The sequence below is a fragment of the Nicotiana tomentosiformis genome, chromosome 9 (assembly GCF_000390325.3).
Source record: "Nicotiana tomentosiformis chromosome 9, ASM39032v3, whole genome shotgun sequence".
Taxonomy (NCBI): Eukaryota; Viridiplantae; Streptophyta; class Magnoliopsida; order Solanales; family Solanaceae; genus Nicotiana; species Nicotiana tomentosiformis.
In genome coordinates this window covers 95,789,960-95,804,802 of record NC_090820.1, presented here as the reverse complement: position 1 = coordinate 95,804,802, position 14,843 = coordinate 95,789,960, and the positions used below count along the sequence as shown (strand labels likewise).

The window sequence follows — 14,843 nt, the reverse complement described above, 5'->3', positions numbered from 1 at the left end:
CCACCCTATTTGTTAGCTTATCGATTATAGCAACTTGATTTTGCATGCACTTAGTCAAACCGGAGATTGCTTCCGTCAAGTTTGCAAACTACTCCTCCACTAATGAAGTGTTTGTCACCATGGCTTGCATGATTGTCGTGGACGATGGAGAGTAGCATGAATTTTCACACAGATTGATCCTTGATTAGCTCACGCTATGTGGTGTAAGTGGGGAGGATCTATTACCTAAAGCATCATCATCTTCCTTCACAGCAGAGTGCTTGGATCCGGAGAGGTCAAGCAGAGCAAGATTTTTCTTGATCTTTTCAGCAACATCGCTTCCTCCTTCGGGTACGTTTGTGAAGGATTTTGCTCCTTTTGAGGATGAAGATCCGAAAAAAGGAGTTGATGCGGACGATACTTGGAGTGCTTGTTGTCCTAACAAGCTTGCTTTGCTCCTCGTAACTGGTCCAAAGATTCCAAAAGTAACATCGAAGATGCTTTTCACATCAGCATAGAATCTGTAATTAGCAGCCTTGGTGGAAGTTGAAACAGAGTTGATTTTCTTTGAAGCCATTTCAATGTTCTTGAACTTCGATGATTGAAAATTGAGATGAGAGGTAGAGATTGTCCCGCTGGGCGTGCTAGAATTTGTAGACAATAAATTGCATTTGGAAAATAAAATCAAGACCGGAAAATATTGCAACAATCGTAGTATTTGATTTCAAGTAATTTGAGTATACAATTTTTATGAATCCTCTGATCCTTCTTTTCAACAGTAAATAAAAGAGCCTTTGAGCTTAATCTTGAATTTAAATTTATTTTAATCCAAGTGCTTGAGGCCTAATCTTGATCTTGACGTATTTTTAATCCAAGGGCTTGCAGCTTGTTCTTGAATCTTCGTCTTGATCTTTTTAATCCTTAGAACACTTGAATGCTTGTAGCTTTTAGAGAAATCTGCAGCGTTTGATCCACGAGCTCCCTCTTGCTCCTTGTTATAATTTTTGGTCCCCTTTCTGAGTTATGAAGACCTCTATTTATAGTTGTGGGAGGGAAGAGTTATGATAAGAACAAACTCTTTCCGACCAATCAAATTGAAGTATGACAAGACCGCATTTGATTGGCCAGAACATGTCACTTGCACATGTGGTGCGATTTCATTGGTCTTTTAATGTGATTTAGCATGCCTTGTCATTTTGACACATGGCATGATCTTATTGGCTCTTCCGTTTGATTTGGCACGACACGTAATTTGACATGTGGCACAAAATCGGGCCTCCAGGAGGATGACATTTTGGGCTTAATGAAGTGGGCCCATCAATTAAATGGGCTAGCCCAATGGATTAAGAATTATTTATTTAATCTATCTATATTGGACTTATACAATTAATTCAATTATATTAACCCATATGTTTATTTGGACCAATATATCTTAAATTTAAAATATAGTCCAAATTATTTCATGGATTTAATTTTAATAAAATTTATATACTTACAGGATGATTGCAGCAAGCATGAGAAAATTTTCAAGCAATTTGACATGAGTACTTCATTTGAATATTTATTTTTGTAAAAAGCATAAACATTTCAACTTTTGGTTCATCTTTCTATCACTTCTATAGCCTGTTTGGCCAAGCTTCTCCAATCTTAGAAGCATATTTTTTCAAAAAGTGATTTTTTCAAAGTTGAAGTATTTGGTCAAGCTTTTGGAAGAAAAGAAGTGCTTCTGAGATTTGGAGAACCAAAAAAAAGTAGTTTCTCTCCAAAACGCATTTTTTGAAAGCATTTTTGAGAAAAATACAGTTAGAATCAGTTTTTAAAAACTTGGTCAAACACTAATTGCTATTGAGAAGTACTTTTCAAATTAATTAGTCAAACAAAAATTGTTTCTCACTAAAAGTACTTTTAAGAAAAAATACTTCTCAAAATCAGCTGATTTTTGCAGCTTAGCCAAACGGGCTACGGCAAATTAGTTGACATATATAAATTTTAAAAATATTGTTTTCGGACTTATTAAATTAAAAAGAAGGAACTGTAGAGACAAAAGAGGAACTGTAGCAAACCGATTTACCCAAGAAATCGTCTTTATTCCCACAAAATAAACTGTAAATGATTTTTACAGCTTTTGCTCTCTGAATAGTAAAACTGTCTAACATGTGACTTGATAGGTGATCAATCTTGTTGAAAGAAAATGAGTTTAATAACTGTGACTTAATATCTTTCGAATAATGCTGGCATACAAAAGAGAGAATTAAGAAACTAGATTAAAAAGGAAGTGAAAAAGACTAAACTTGGAATTATATTTCTTACTTTTTCTTGGACCATACTTATTAGGGGTGTCAAACGGGCGGGTCATGTCAGGTATGGGTGGGCCAAAAACAGATAATGCAAAAGCGGACAAATTATCGCACCCGATCTAGATTTAATACGAATAAAAAATGGGTTAACCGTCCATATTATCCATGACTTCTTTAATATGATCATTTTTTGCAGAATTTAAGTCACTCAAACTTAGAGTAATCCCCTAATTTTCTCAAAAAGGCTGAACTAAACGCAGTTGCTTGAGAGTTAGACGCAATCCCTTTTCAGTTTGGAGAACAGTAGAAGAATGGCTTTTCAGCTAGAGTAAAGATGCTCAACTTTGGCATATTTAAGGGATTAAAGATGCTGAAGGTGGGATAAAAATAGTCGAATAATATTGGCTAAAAACTCAAGAAGAAGAAGAAGAAGATGGCGCTTTTTAACAAGATCAAGAAAGAGGAGCTCAAGGCCGGTGATCACATTTACACATGGCGACTCGGCTATCTCTACTCACATCATGGTACAGCTCTCTTTTACTTTCATTCTCTTTTGAATATATATAGCACCTGCTCTTTCTACAGTTTTTTTCCATAGATGAAATGATGGATCGATCAAATTAATTATGAGATTTCGGTTATGTTTACTTCTTGATATAATCTTCATACTCAGCATGAAATCTGAAAATGTTTAAATGAAGTCCTGATGTAGTTCTTTTGAAATTGTGCCTGATCTACTTTGTTTTGTGAAATGATACTTTTTTGGGGTTTCTGAGTCTGAAATAAAATCTGCTCCTTTTTCGTCTTTTAGCTGAATGTAAAGCTATACTTTTAATGTAATACATTTATGAGAATTATTTCTTGTTTAGATATTTGGGAATTTATTAAATGTTGAAAGTATGTCTAAGCGTTGATTATAACAAGATACAAGTACAGCTGGGAAATTTGCAAAAGGAAAGTAGTCATTTTCCTCGTTTTGGTGACAACTAATCACTGTGAGATTGTGTTGATAACCATTCTCCTTTCCACATTTCTTCACTTTGATTGTGTCCACTTTAAGTCTCAACTCTTGAGATCAAAGTCTACGGACCATTGTTTGAATAGTGTAATGATATGTCCTTGTGCAGCACCTTGAACATCTATCTTGATTTAGAGTTCTTGGGAATGACAAAAGCAGATCCTTTCTTGCCTTAGTCAAAACTTCTATCATTATCTTTCGCATAGCTCTTCAGTTAGATCATTAAGATGAGTTTAGTCACAGAAATAAGATGTTTGAGTGATCTTCCCAATCAAAATGTTGGAAGTGATGAATCGGCTTCTTAGTGGTACAACTTCGGATCAGTTTTTGTGCTAATGTTTGTCTGTAGATGAGCAATGTCGAAGATATAATTAAGCAAGTAAAAGTACATTCGCTCAACAATTTAACTTTTAGATGAGGTAATCACGATGTTTAACAAGCACGTGTGGCATATATCCCTGAATTAACTGACATATCCTCTTTTCAATCTCAGGAATATATGTTGATGCTGGAAACGTGATCCATTTCACGTCAACAGCAGGTAGGGAGATAGGAACAGGAACAGATGCTGATTGTTTCATCTTTAGCTCATTTTCCTCTCTTTGCTCTAAATCCCATTGTCCAACATGTGGTGATCGACCAAGGAATAATGGGGTCATCTCTTCATGCCTGGAATGCTTCCTCTCTGGTGATAAACTATACCGTTTTAAATATGGTGTATCAACATGTGTCTTTCTTGCCCAAGTTAGAGGAACATGTACTACTGCCCCTTCTGATCAGCCAGGGGATGTCCTTCACCGTGCTGAACTTCTTCTTAGTAACGGTTTTGGAGATTACAATCTTTTCAAGAACAACTGTGAGGATTTCGCAATCTACTGCAAGACGGGTTATGTGATCCTAGGAAAGGCCGTAGGGCGCAGTGGTCAGGTAGGTGGTCTGGTAGCTTCAGTTTCTGCTCTATCATATGCTTGTACATATTCTGTCATGTGTCCGTCTCTTGCACCTATTGGTCTGGTAGCGTACTGTGTTAAAAGGTATTCTGCTGATATTGGAGTCCGCTAGGATGCGGTGAAAATAGCTGTACAGAAGATTGTTTCCGGTGATAACCTTATAACTCTCTGAACCTGCATTACTCAAAATGGCTTCTTGCATGAGACCAAATTCTGAATTTAGTTAAGCAAAAATTCTTGATTTGAACCAAGTGTTTTATGATGTGTACCTCACTATTCTTATCATTTCTGAGACACTACTTATTATCAAACACCTTGCTGTGATTCTTTCCCTTCTATTTGGATCTATGTTGAAAGAACTTATCCTGCATCGTCTGTTGCAGGCCTATCTTTTGATTTGATTTTTGCCCTTGCTACTGTTATTTCCCTCCTCCAATATTATGCTAAACTACAGTTCAGATGGTCAGTTGGACACCCTTCGCTAGAAAATAGGTCGTGCATATAGATCAAATAATACTACTCTTCTCCACACACATACTGCAAATTCCTGACTGTGTTACACTTGTTAGGCTTTGCTGATGGTATTTCAGTGCAGAGACAATTACTGTTGATGCACAATATACCCTCCGTTTCAATTTGTTTGAACCTATTTGACTAGGTACGAAATTTCAAAAAAAAAATACACTTTTGAAACTTGTTGTCCAAAATAATTCATAAATATTTGTGTAGCTATAAATTATCTCACTAAGCATAAAATGAGAAGTTTAAAGTTACATTCTTTTCAAATTTACAAAGGTGTCTTTCTTTTTTAAAGTGACTAAAAAGGAAATAGGTTCATTCTTTTGAAAACGGAGGGTATAATATTAACATATATGATTTGGGCTCTTCCATTTTGCTACTATATTGCTCCACAAAGCTCTGCCTACGTGAGCAAGGCGGAGTTAGAGTATAACTTACGAGTTCAGGAATCCAGTCATTTTAATCCAACTAATGTTTTTGTCCTAAGAGATTTATTGAATGTGTACAAGTCATTAATTTAGAATTCAGTAACTTAAAAGGATTAGAATCCTGAATTTATAAACTTCAAATTCTAATTCCACGTGTGAGCTTCTCAAGTATAGCCGAGTCTGAGTCTAAATAATGTGGCTCCCCTAATTTTTGTTTAGCATGTATTAATGGTAAACTAGTGAATTTTCACGCTTCGCGCAATTGTAATTGGATAATATTTTTAATGATATTTTTTTGAATTTACTTGAGATAATATAGATACTTTTTATCCATAAGACTATATAAATTGTTTATGTCTCAAATATTATTTTTTTTAATCATTATAAACAACTTGGTCAATTTAATGGACGCCGTGTTATTACTTGCATTAAAGTAAAATAATTGAGTATTGGCTTGGCAATATTGTCGAAGTTTCTAAATTCTTCAATTGGTTTATGTTTATACACTAAATAAATAGGTTTTAACATATGAAATTTATTTAACCCATGTGATAAATAACAATCATAAAATATGGGTACTTCTTGAAGTTCAATCACATTCATATAAACATTAGAGAAAAGAAGATGAGAAAAAGTATTTAGCGTCAACGGATAGAAAGAAAAATGTAATGTTAGATCCTCTTGCATTTCATTTTGTTTAAATTTTGTTTATAAATAACATATTATTTGTTGTAATATAATTATAATATTTATTAATAAATGCATTTTGAGAGTTTGAGATTTAACAAGGATAAATAAAGTTAAAATGAAAGAAGAATAATAAATATCTTTTGGGTGTCACTTAATTACAGGTGAAATTCAAAAATAGCTAGATTTACAAGTGGTAATTGATAAATAGTCACAGTTTCAAAGGTAATCAAAATTTAGCCACTTTTCTCAAAAGTGCTTTTTCAAAAGCTGCATTTGAGGAGAAGCTACTTTTTTTGCGTCTGAAATACTACTTTTGCCTTTACTCAAAAGCATTTTTACCTTCTAAAAGTTTGACCAAACAATTTAACTTTAAAAGAAAAAAATTTTTGATAAAAAAATACTTTTGGTAAAAAAGAAAATTGGCCAAAGAGTTTATAAACCAGGATTGAGTCTATTCTTTCTACTTTTAGCTATTTTTAGTCTTTTCAAATCCGGTTTTTTGGATTTTTGGATTTAATTTTTAAATTTAGTAGTTCGAATTGGATATTTGATTTGGTACTTCAGATTTTTGGATATTCGAAAATCCAAAATTTTATATTTTATATTTAGTCCATTATCCATATGCCAATAGTAATAAGTTCAATACACTACCCATTAGATATTATCTCATATATTCAATATGAATAGGTTACTGTGAGAATATTTTCTATTTGGACATGATTTTACTATTGCTACTTCTTATCGGCGTATTAATGTCTTTGTTGTATTTTTTTTTTTATAATAATTATATTATTTGAATACTTTATTTGGATGATTGCGGCAAGAATGAGGAACTTTTCAAGCAATTTGACATGAGTACTTCATTTGGATATTCATATTTGTAAAAAGCAGAAACATCTCAAATTTTTGTTCATCTTTCTATCACTTCTATAGCCTGTTTGGCCAAGATTCTCCAATCTGATAAGCATATTTTTTCAAAAAGTGTTTTTTTCAAAGTCGAAGTGTTTGGCCAAGCTTTTGGAAGAAAAGAAGTGATTCTAAGGTTTGGAGAACAAAACAAAGTAGTTTCTCTCCAAAAAAAATACTTTTTGAAAGCACTTTTGAGAAAATACAGTTAGAAGTAATTTTTAAAAACTTGGTCAAGCACTAATTGCTACTGAGATATACTTTTCAAATTAATTAGTCAAACACAAATTGTTTCTCACTAAAAGTACTTTTGAAAAAAAACATTTCTCAAAATAAGCGAATTTTTACGGGCTACGGCAAATTAGTTGACATATATAAATTTTAAAGATATTGTTTTCGGACTTATATGAGATATATCAAAGTGGATGTCTATTAAATTAAAAAGAAGGAACTGTAGAGATAAAAGAAGGAACTGTAGCAAACTGATTAACCCAAGAAATCATCTTTATTCCCACAAAATAAACTGAAAATGATTTTTACAGCTTTTGCTCTCTGAATAGTAAAACTGTCTAACATGTGACTTGATAACTTTTGGTCTTTATTTTTTTAATGTCCAAACGCTGATTTCGTCTTTAATAACTTTTACTTTTGTTTAATGCTGGCAAACAAAAGAGAGAATTAAGAAACTAGATTAAAAAGGAAGTGAAGAAGACTAAACTTGGAATTATATTTCTTACTTTTTCTTCGACCCTACCTACTGGGTGTGTCAAACGGACAGGTCATGTCTGATATGGGCGGGCCAAAAACAGGTAATGAAAAAGCGGACAAATTATCTGATCCGATCCAGATTTAATATGGATAAAAAATAGATTAACCGGCGGATAATATGAATATCCATATTATTTATGATTTCTTGAATATGATCACTTTTGGCAGAATTCTTAGTCATTCAAACTTGAGGAATCCCCTAATTTGAAGTTTTACAAGTGTAATGTAAAACCCGTTAGTTATCCATTTTCCAAGTGAATAACATATTACAAGTGACTTTGCAAACTCTAGTTATTTTTTAATTACCAATACGAAAACTGGCTAACCCGTGCTATTTTCACCTTAATTACTAAGCAAAATGATAAATATCTAATTAATAAGCAATTATGGGGAAGGGAAAAAATTTGAAATGTTAGAAGAAGATGACATTTTGAGTTTTTAAACGGAATGGTTTAGAGAGTATAATAAAAGTGGAAAATCAAAAAGATTCAAGCCATTATTAAGCTAATTTACTTAAATAAAAATAAGAGGAAAAAAAGAAGAAGAAAAAAAAAAGATCCTCGGTCAAACAAAGGTGCCAAGTCACCATGTCTATTCCCTCTTTTATATACAGGGAAATATATCTTTAAATAGAAAAAAAGAAGAGATTATTCTTGGGGGAGTTGTGTGCAGGATTGAACCCACCAATAAACTTATCAATTTTTCAATTTAATTACATAATTATTTTTTATTTCTTTAGAAAATAAAGAGATGTTTTTTCTTTTTTTTTTTGCAAAAATTATTACTTGTGATATCTCATACAAATATATGTCCATTATTCTTATGTGTTAAAGATGAATGTAATTTTAGATGGTGATTTGTCACGATCCAAAATTCAACTACTCGTTATCGCACCTAACCCAATCTGTCAGGTAAGTCAATTAATAACTATCCAATTTAATAGATTTATTAAGAAAAGAAATGATAATACAATTGTGGTTATACAAGAATATCCCAAGGACTGGTAGTACAAATTATGAGTTTCTAAAATTTAGAGTTTACAAATCTAGTATGAAATAAATACATCATCTGTGTGAATGTACATAAACAGATTTTCATAAGTCTACGACTACCATGAGTAAGAGGCAGTTGTAACTAGAACGCAAGTACGTCTTTAATGTTAGCTTCCGTCATACACAGTAACATCAACGTCCAAAATCTACTCGCAAGGTGCAGAAGTGTAGTATGAGTACAACCGACCTCATGTACTCAATAAGTAACAAACCTAACCTTAGGTAAAAAATAGTGACGAGCTGGGGAAAAGGTCGAAGTCCGACACCAATAACCAGTAATTGTTCATAACAATATAATGAAAGTAACACAAGTAATAACTCTACGATAAAAATTCTCATCTCGTTCACAGTTCCGAAAAAATAGTCATTTACTTTTCAAGTATTACAATTAAACTCAAATCTTTTGCCGCAATCACCGAAAATATGAGTAAGTATGAGAACTGTGATTTTTCTTCCCAAAACTTTTCCGCATGTAAATGTGTCATTATCAAATGGCATGAGGAAAGTACATCTCTTTGCCTACATGTCAATGTGTATGAGAAGTCATGAATGACGTGATACCGTACAACATAAGGAAAAATGCATCTCTATGTATGTATGTCAAGTGTGCATGTCGAATGCGGTACAACATAGCGAATAACCATATGTATGCTCTCAGAGTATCAATCCACTCAGTCCTCCCAATCACTCGGTACTCGCACTTGATAAGTGGGGATTTTGCCTACTTATTAGATCCTTTTTACTTTTATTTTAGTTTAAAAATATTGAATTGTGTTCCCGAAACTAATAAAATTGTGCAAAATTATAGGAATGCTGAAAGTTGGGCCCCTGAGATGAAATCTGACTAAAAAAGAGCAGTCTAAGCATAAGGCAATAAAGGGCACAAAAGCACACAATGTGCGATCCGCATAAGAAATCGCGGACCACAGAATTCCATCTGCGGCCGCACACAAAGAAGGAACAATTAGCAGGCATTTGTGCAAATTGCGAACCGGACATGAATTGTACGGCCGAAAAAGCTGGGCTAGGAATCAAGATTAGAGAGTATGCAAAAAGATCAAGTCCAGAGCCTCAATGAATTGCAGACCACACAATATTTGTGCAGCGCACAAGATTTGTGCGGCCGCACAAGATTGCCTTGCGGCCACAATCTTAATATTGCGGACCACAAAAGATTTTCTTGCAGCCGCAGTTCAGAATTGTGCGGTCGCATAATTCCAGCTCCTTCTTGATGAAGAGATCTGCGGACTGTACATGGAATTGTGCGGCTGCAAAACCTCCCGAGGTGTATTTTTGTCCGAGATTTTCAGCCTTGTATAAATAGAAAAGTTTCACAAAATTAGGTCAAGTTTGCACCTCTGCAATTACTGTAGCCGTTTTGCTTTGACATTTTTTGAAGTATACTTTGCTTTGGTGTATTTTACACTAGATTTAATCATTTTAAGCTTTCGTTATGAGTTCAATTAGTCTTTCTTCTCTATTATCTTCAAACCCCAAGTATGAGTAGCTAGAGTTTTACTAGGGTTGTGACCTAACCCTAGTGTTTAAACCTTATGGGTATCTAATTTAGTGCTTGTTTATGATTGACTATTTATTATTTAGCTTAGTTCATGCTTTAATTGTGGAATTAATGGTTGCATATATTAATTCATGCATATTTGACTTAGTTTCTACTTGAGAAAGAGAGACCTAGTCTAGGAGAACTTAGCTAACAGGGAATTGGGTCAATCAAGAAATTGATTAACCCAATTAAAGGGTCTAATCTAGAGATAGTAATAACCCGACTTGAGCTTTTATTAGCTTTTTGTGTGATACCCATTTGGTCTTGAGAAAGCCAAATTGGGTAAAACCACTCTCTCACCGAGAGGTATTGAGTGGGCAATTTAGAGTTGATAGCTATAATACACCCCCAATCAATAAAACAAGCATTAAAGTCAATATCTCATCAGACAAACACCTAGGTAGTGGTCACAACCCTAGGCTTTTATCAATTTGGTAAAACCTCAAAAACAATTATCTCTAGTCTTCTTTCTTTATTTTGAAATCTTTAGAGTAAAATTAGAAATAGAAAATAAATCTGTGTGGGGAAGGGAAATCTAGATAATTCAATTACTCACATTGAAATATATACCCTTAACTCCCATCTTAGCTCTATGTGGATTCGACCCCGACTCTTAGTTGGGTTTCTATTATTGCACATGATCGTTTCATACCTCTTTTGAGGTGTGCATTTGGACGCAATCAATTTTTTGCGTCGTTGCCGGGGAGTTAAAAATGGTGTTAACTATATATTTGGGTGTATTTTTGGAGTATCTTCTTTTCCTTCTATGTTACTAACGTGTTTAAAAAATCGTAGGTACAACCATAGCAAACAACGAGCTCAGAAATATTGCTTTGGGGGATGTGGACGTTGAGGATGACAAGTGGATGAGGTTCCTCTTGAACCTCAAGCCAATAGAAGAGGCTGAGTGCCTCATGAAAATGTGCTTGTTCCACCTCCACCTCCACCGCGTGAGCCTCCACACCTGGTGTTACTCAATGAAGGATATGCAAGTGCAATAGTCCATCCCTGTATTAGGGCGGGAAACTTTAAAATTACCAATGTGATGCTCACTTTGCTAGATCAACGATATTTCTTCATCGGTGCTCCAAGTCAAAATGCATACAAATATTTGAAGGGGTTTATGGACACTTGTTGGGGGAGCAAACAAACAAATGTCTCCGATGATGCATTGAGGCTAAGGTTTTTTCCCTTCTCTCTAAGGGGAAAGCTTTAGATTGATTGGAACGTTTGTCAAACTATTCCATTCACACTTGGGATGAGTTAGCAGAAAAGTTTATTTCTAAGTTCTTCTCTCCGGGGCACATGGCTATACTTCGGGGGTGATATTTTGGCATTCAAGCAAGAGCCAAACGAACCGCTACACGAGATATCGGAACGCTATATAACAATGGTTAAGTAATGTCCCAACAACGATATGACGGAGAATATGATTCAACAAACTTTCTATCGTGGGATCAACACAATCAACCAATGTGTAGTGAATCAACTTACCGATGGGAACTTCATGACTATGCCTTATACGGAGGCGTGTTAGATTTTAGATGAAATGTCAGAAACATTATCGGCGTGGCAATCCCTGGCTAATGTTCCACAAGGTGATCCCAACCCACCTTCACAAAGAGTTGCATGACCATGGGCAAGCCATGACCGAATTGACTACCACCATGAATCAATTAGCATAGGCTCAACTTTAACAAGTGCAAAATCATAAGCAATTCAATGCCATAAAGGGGAATGACATAACAACAACAATCAAGTAAATTGAGGGGGGTAACAATCAAGGCGTATGGAACAATAATCTAGGCAATTGGGGGTCGGGTTTTCAAAGTCCCCCAATGTATCAACAACCGAACAACCCGTTTCCCTATCTTTCCCATGGTCCTAGTTCTTCCACAAATGAGATGGGGCACATTGAGAACATGTTCAAGCAAATTATGGAAAAGAATGCCGATTCGGACGCCCAACTTGCCTCACACAACACATCGATCCGTAACTTAGAAGTTCAAATGGGGCAAATCTCTCAAGCTCTAAATTCTCGTCCAAAAGTGGCACTACCAAGTGACATGGTGGTAAACCCAAAGGGTGAAAACAACATGGGGCATGCCATGTCTGTTACTATAAGAAGTGGAGAATGCATCCACCTCAAGTCAAAAGCAACTTGTGGATGATGAGCAAGTGGAACAAGAAGAATAGATCCTGAACAATGTGGTGCAATAAAATGATAAAGTTCGTATTGATATTGATCATAATGTGGAAGAGACCTAAGAGGAGGTGAAACCGTCTAGGGATGACATTATTGACATACCGGAGCCGGTAGTGCAAAGGGCTAAGGCACCATTGCCTAAGCGTCCACCTCCATACCCTTAAAGGCTTGACAAAGAAAATGACGAGAATCAATTCAAAACGTTCATTCAAATGATGAAGATTCTCTCAATCAACGTGCCATTAGTTGAAGATTTGGAACAAATGTCCGGTTATGCAAAGTTTATGAAGGATCTTGTGACAAAGAAGTGGTCAATGAATTTTGAAACTATCAAAGTCACTCATCAAGTGAGTGAAATTGTGCATTCAATTGCTACTAAGTTGGAAGATCTCGGTGCTTTCACAATTCCTTGTACAATTGGAAGTGCCAAGTGTGCTAAAGCTCTTTGTGATCTTGGGGCAAGTATCAATTTGATTCCCTATTCAGTTTTAAAGACCTTGGGAGTTGGGCAACCAAGACCTACCTCTATGATATTGCAAATGAACGATCGGACCATGAAGAGACCTTTGGGAGTGATTGAAGATGTCTTGGTTCATGTTGATAAATTCATTCTTCCAGCGAATTTTGTCATTCTATATTGTGAAGTTGATTATGAGGTGCCGATTATTCTTGGAAGACCTTTTATTTCTATAGGGAAGGCTCTTTATGATGTTGAAGTTAGAGAACTCACTTTCCGGGTAGGAGATGAAAAAGTGGTATTCCATGTATGCAAGTCCAAGAGGCAACCAAATAGCAACGAGGTGTGTTCTTTTGTGGACTTGGTGACCGATGTTATTGTTGATGATACAAGTGCCACAATCAATGTTGGTGATATGTTAGAGGCTGTCTTTCTCAACTTTGATGATGACGAGATGGATGGCTTCATGGAATATGTGAACTCTTTGCAAGGAATGGGGTTGTAAAATTACGCGCACCGGAAACTATCTTTGGATCTTGAAAATAGGAAAACTTCTCCTACAAAGCCTTCCATTGAAGAGCCTCCTACCTTGGAATTGAAGCCATTTCCGCTACATCTTCGGTATGAATTTATTGGCCCTTGTTCTACTTTACCGGTTATTCTTTCCTCTTGATTGACTAACGTGCAGGTAGATTCTACATTGGCAGTGCTACAAAAGAGGAAGAAGTATATTAGGTGGACGTTGGCGGATATTCGGGGGATAAGCCTCGCATTTTGCATGCATAAGATCAACTTGGAGGAAGGCTCTAAACCATCTATTGAACATCAAAAGAGACTCAATGAGGCTATGCAAGAAGTTGTCAAAAAGGAGATTATCAAGTGGTTGGATGTCGGGGTTGTCTACCCCATTTATGATAGTTTGTGGACTTCTCCGGTTCAAAGTGTCCCAAAGAATAGAGGCATGACGGTGGTCACCAATGACAAGAATGAGTTAATTCCTACAAGAACGGTGACCGATTGGAGAGTGTGTATGGACTATCGCAAGATCAATAAAGTCACAAGGAATGATCATTTTCCACTTCCTTTCTTAGACCAAATGCTTGATAGATTGGTCGGTTGTGCTTTCTATTGCTTTCTTGATGGGTATTCGGGCTATAACCAAATCCTTATTTCTCAAGAGGATCAAGAGAAAAATCTTTACAAGTCCCTATGGTACTTTTGCTTTCAAGCGGATGCCATTTGGTTTGTACAATGCACCGGCAACTTTTCAAAGGTGTATGATGGCTATTTTCACGGACATGGTGGAGGACTACCTTGAAGTTTTCATGGATGACTTCTCAGTAGTTGGAGATTCTTTTTATGATTGTCTTGCAAATTTAGATAAAGTGTTGGCAAGATAAGAAGAAACACATTTGGTGCTAAATTGGGAGAATTCATGGTCGAGGAAGGCATTGTCATTGGCCAAAAAATCTCAAAGAATGGAATTGAAATTGACAAGGCAAAGATTGAGTTTATTTCTAAACTTCCACCTCCAACTTCGGTGAAAGGTGTGCGGAGTTTCTTAGGTCACACGAGGTTTTACCAGCGCTTCATCAAAGATTTCTCTAAGGTGGTGAACCCGTTATGAAAGCTTCTTGAGAAAGATGCTAAGTTTAAATTCAATGATGATTGCATGAGAGCCTTTGAATTGTTATAGTTCAAGTTGACAACTACTCCCATCATCACCGCTCCAAATTGGAGTGTCCCTTTTGAACTCATGTGTGATGCTAGTGAAGTAGTGGTTAGGGATGTTTTGGGGCAACGCATTAACAAGATTTTTCATCCGGTCTACTATGCTAGTAAGACCATGAATGGTGCCCAATTCAACTATACCGTTATAGAGAAAGAGCTCATATCCATTGTGTTTGCAATTAAGAAGTTTCGCCCGTACTTGATGGGTCCGAATGTCATTGTCCACACGGATCATGCGACACTTATTTATCTAATGAGCAAGAAATATTCCAAAGCTCGGT

General features: G+C 35.6%; 2 protein-coding genes across 2 annotated transcripts; both read left to right on the top strand.

The window, feature by feature from the left end:
- The first annotated feature begins 2,481 nt into the window (after nt 1-2,481).
- On the top strand, nt 2,482-4,580 carry LOC104112364 (protein LEAD-SENSITIVE 1-like). Its single transcript, XM_009622257.4, has 2 exons — nt 2,482-2,800; nt 3,788-4,580. Exons 1-2 carry the CDS (start codon nt 2,710-2,712, stop codon nt 4,354-4,356), a joined length of 660 nt encoding a protein of 219 aa, XP_009620552.1. The 5' UTR covers nt 2,482-2,709; the 3' UTR covers nt 4,357-4,580.
- An 8,009-nt stretch (nt 4,581-12,589) lies between these two features.
- LOC138899226 (uncharacterized) lies at nt 12,590-13,336 on the top strand. The gene has a single exon (XM_070185367.1). The coding sequence runs from the start codon at nt 12,590-12,592 to the stop codon at nt 13,334-13,336; it is 747 nt and encodes a 248-aa protein (XP_070041468.1).
- The last annotated feature ends 1,507 nt before the right edge of the window (nt 13,337-14,843 follow it).

What these genes read in the sequence shown, in the direction of transcription:
- LOC138899226 (XM_070185367.1), top strand. Translation starts at nt 12,590, where the DNA reads ATGAAGATTCTCTCAATCAACGTGCCATTAGTTGAAGATTTGGAACAA.
- LOC104112364 (XM_009622257.4), top strand. Translation starts at nt 2,710, where the DNA reads ATGGCGCTTTTTAACAAGATCAAGAAAGAGGAGCTCAAGGCCGGTGAT. An exon ending in CTATCTCTACTCACATCATG is followed by an intron (nt 2,801 to 3,787) that starts GTACAGCTCTCT and finishes TTTCAATCTCAG; the next exon opens with GAATATATGTTGATGCTGGA.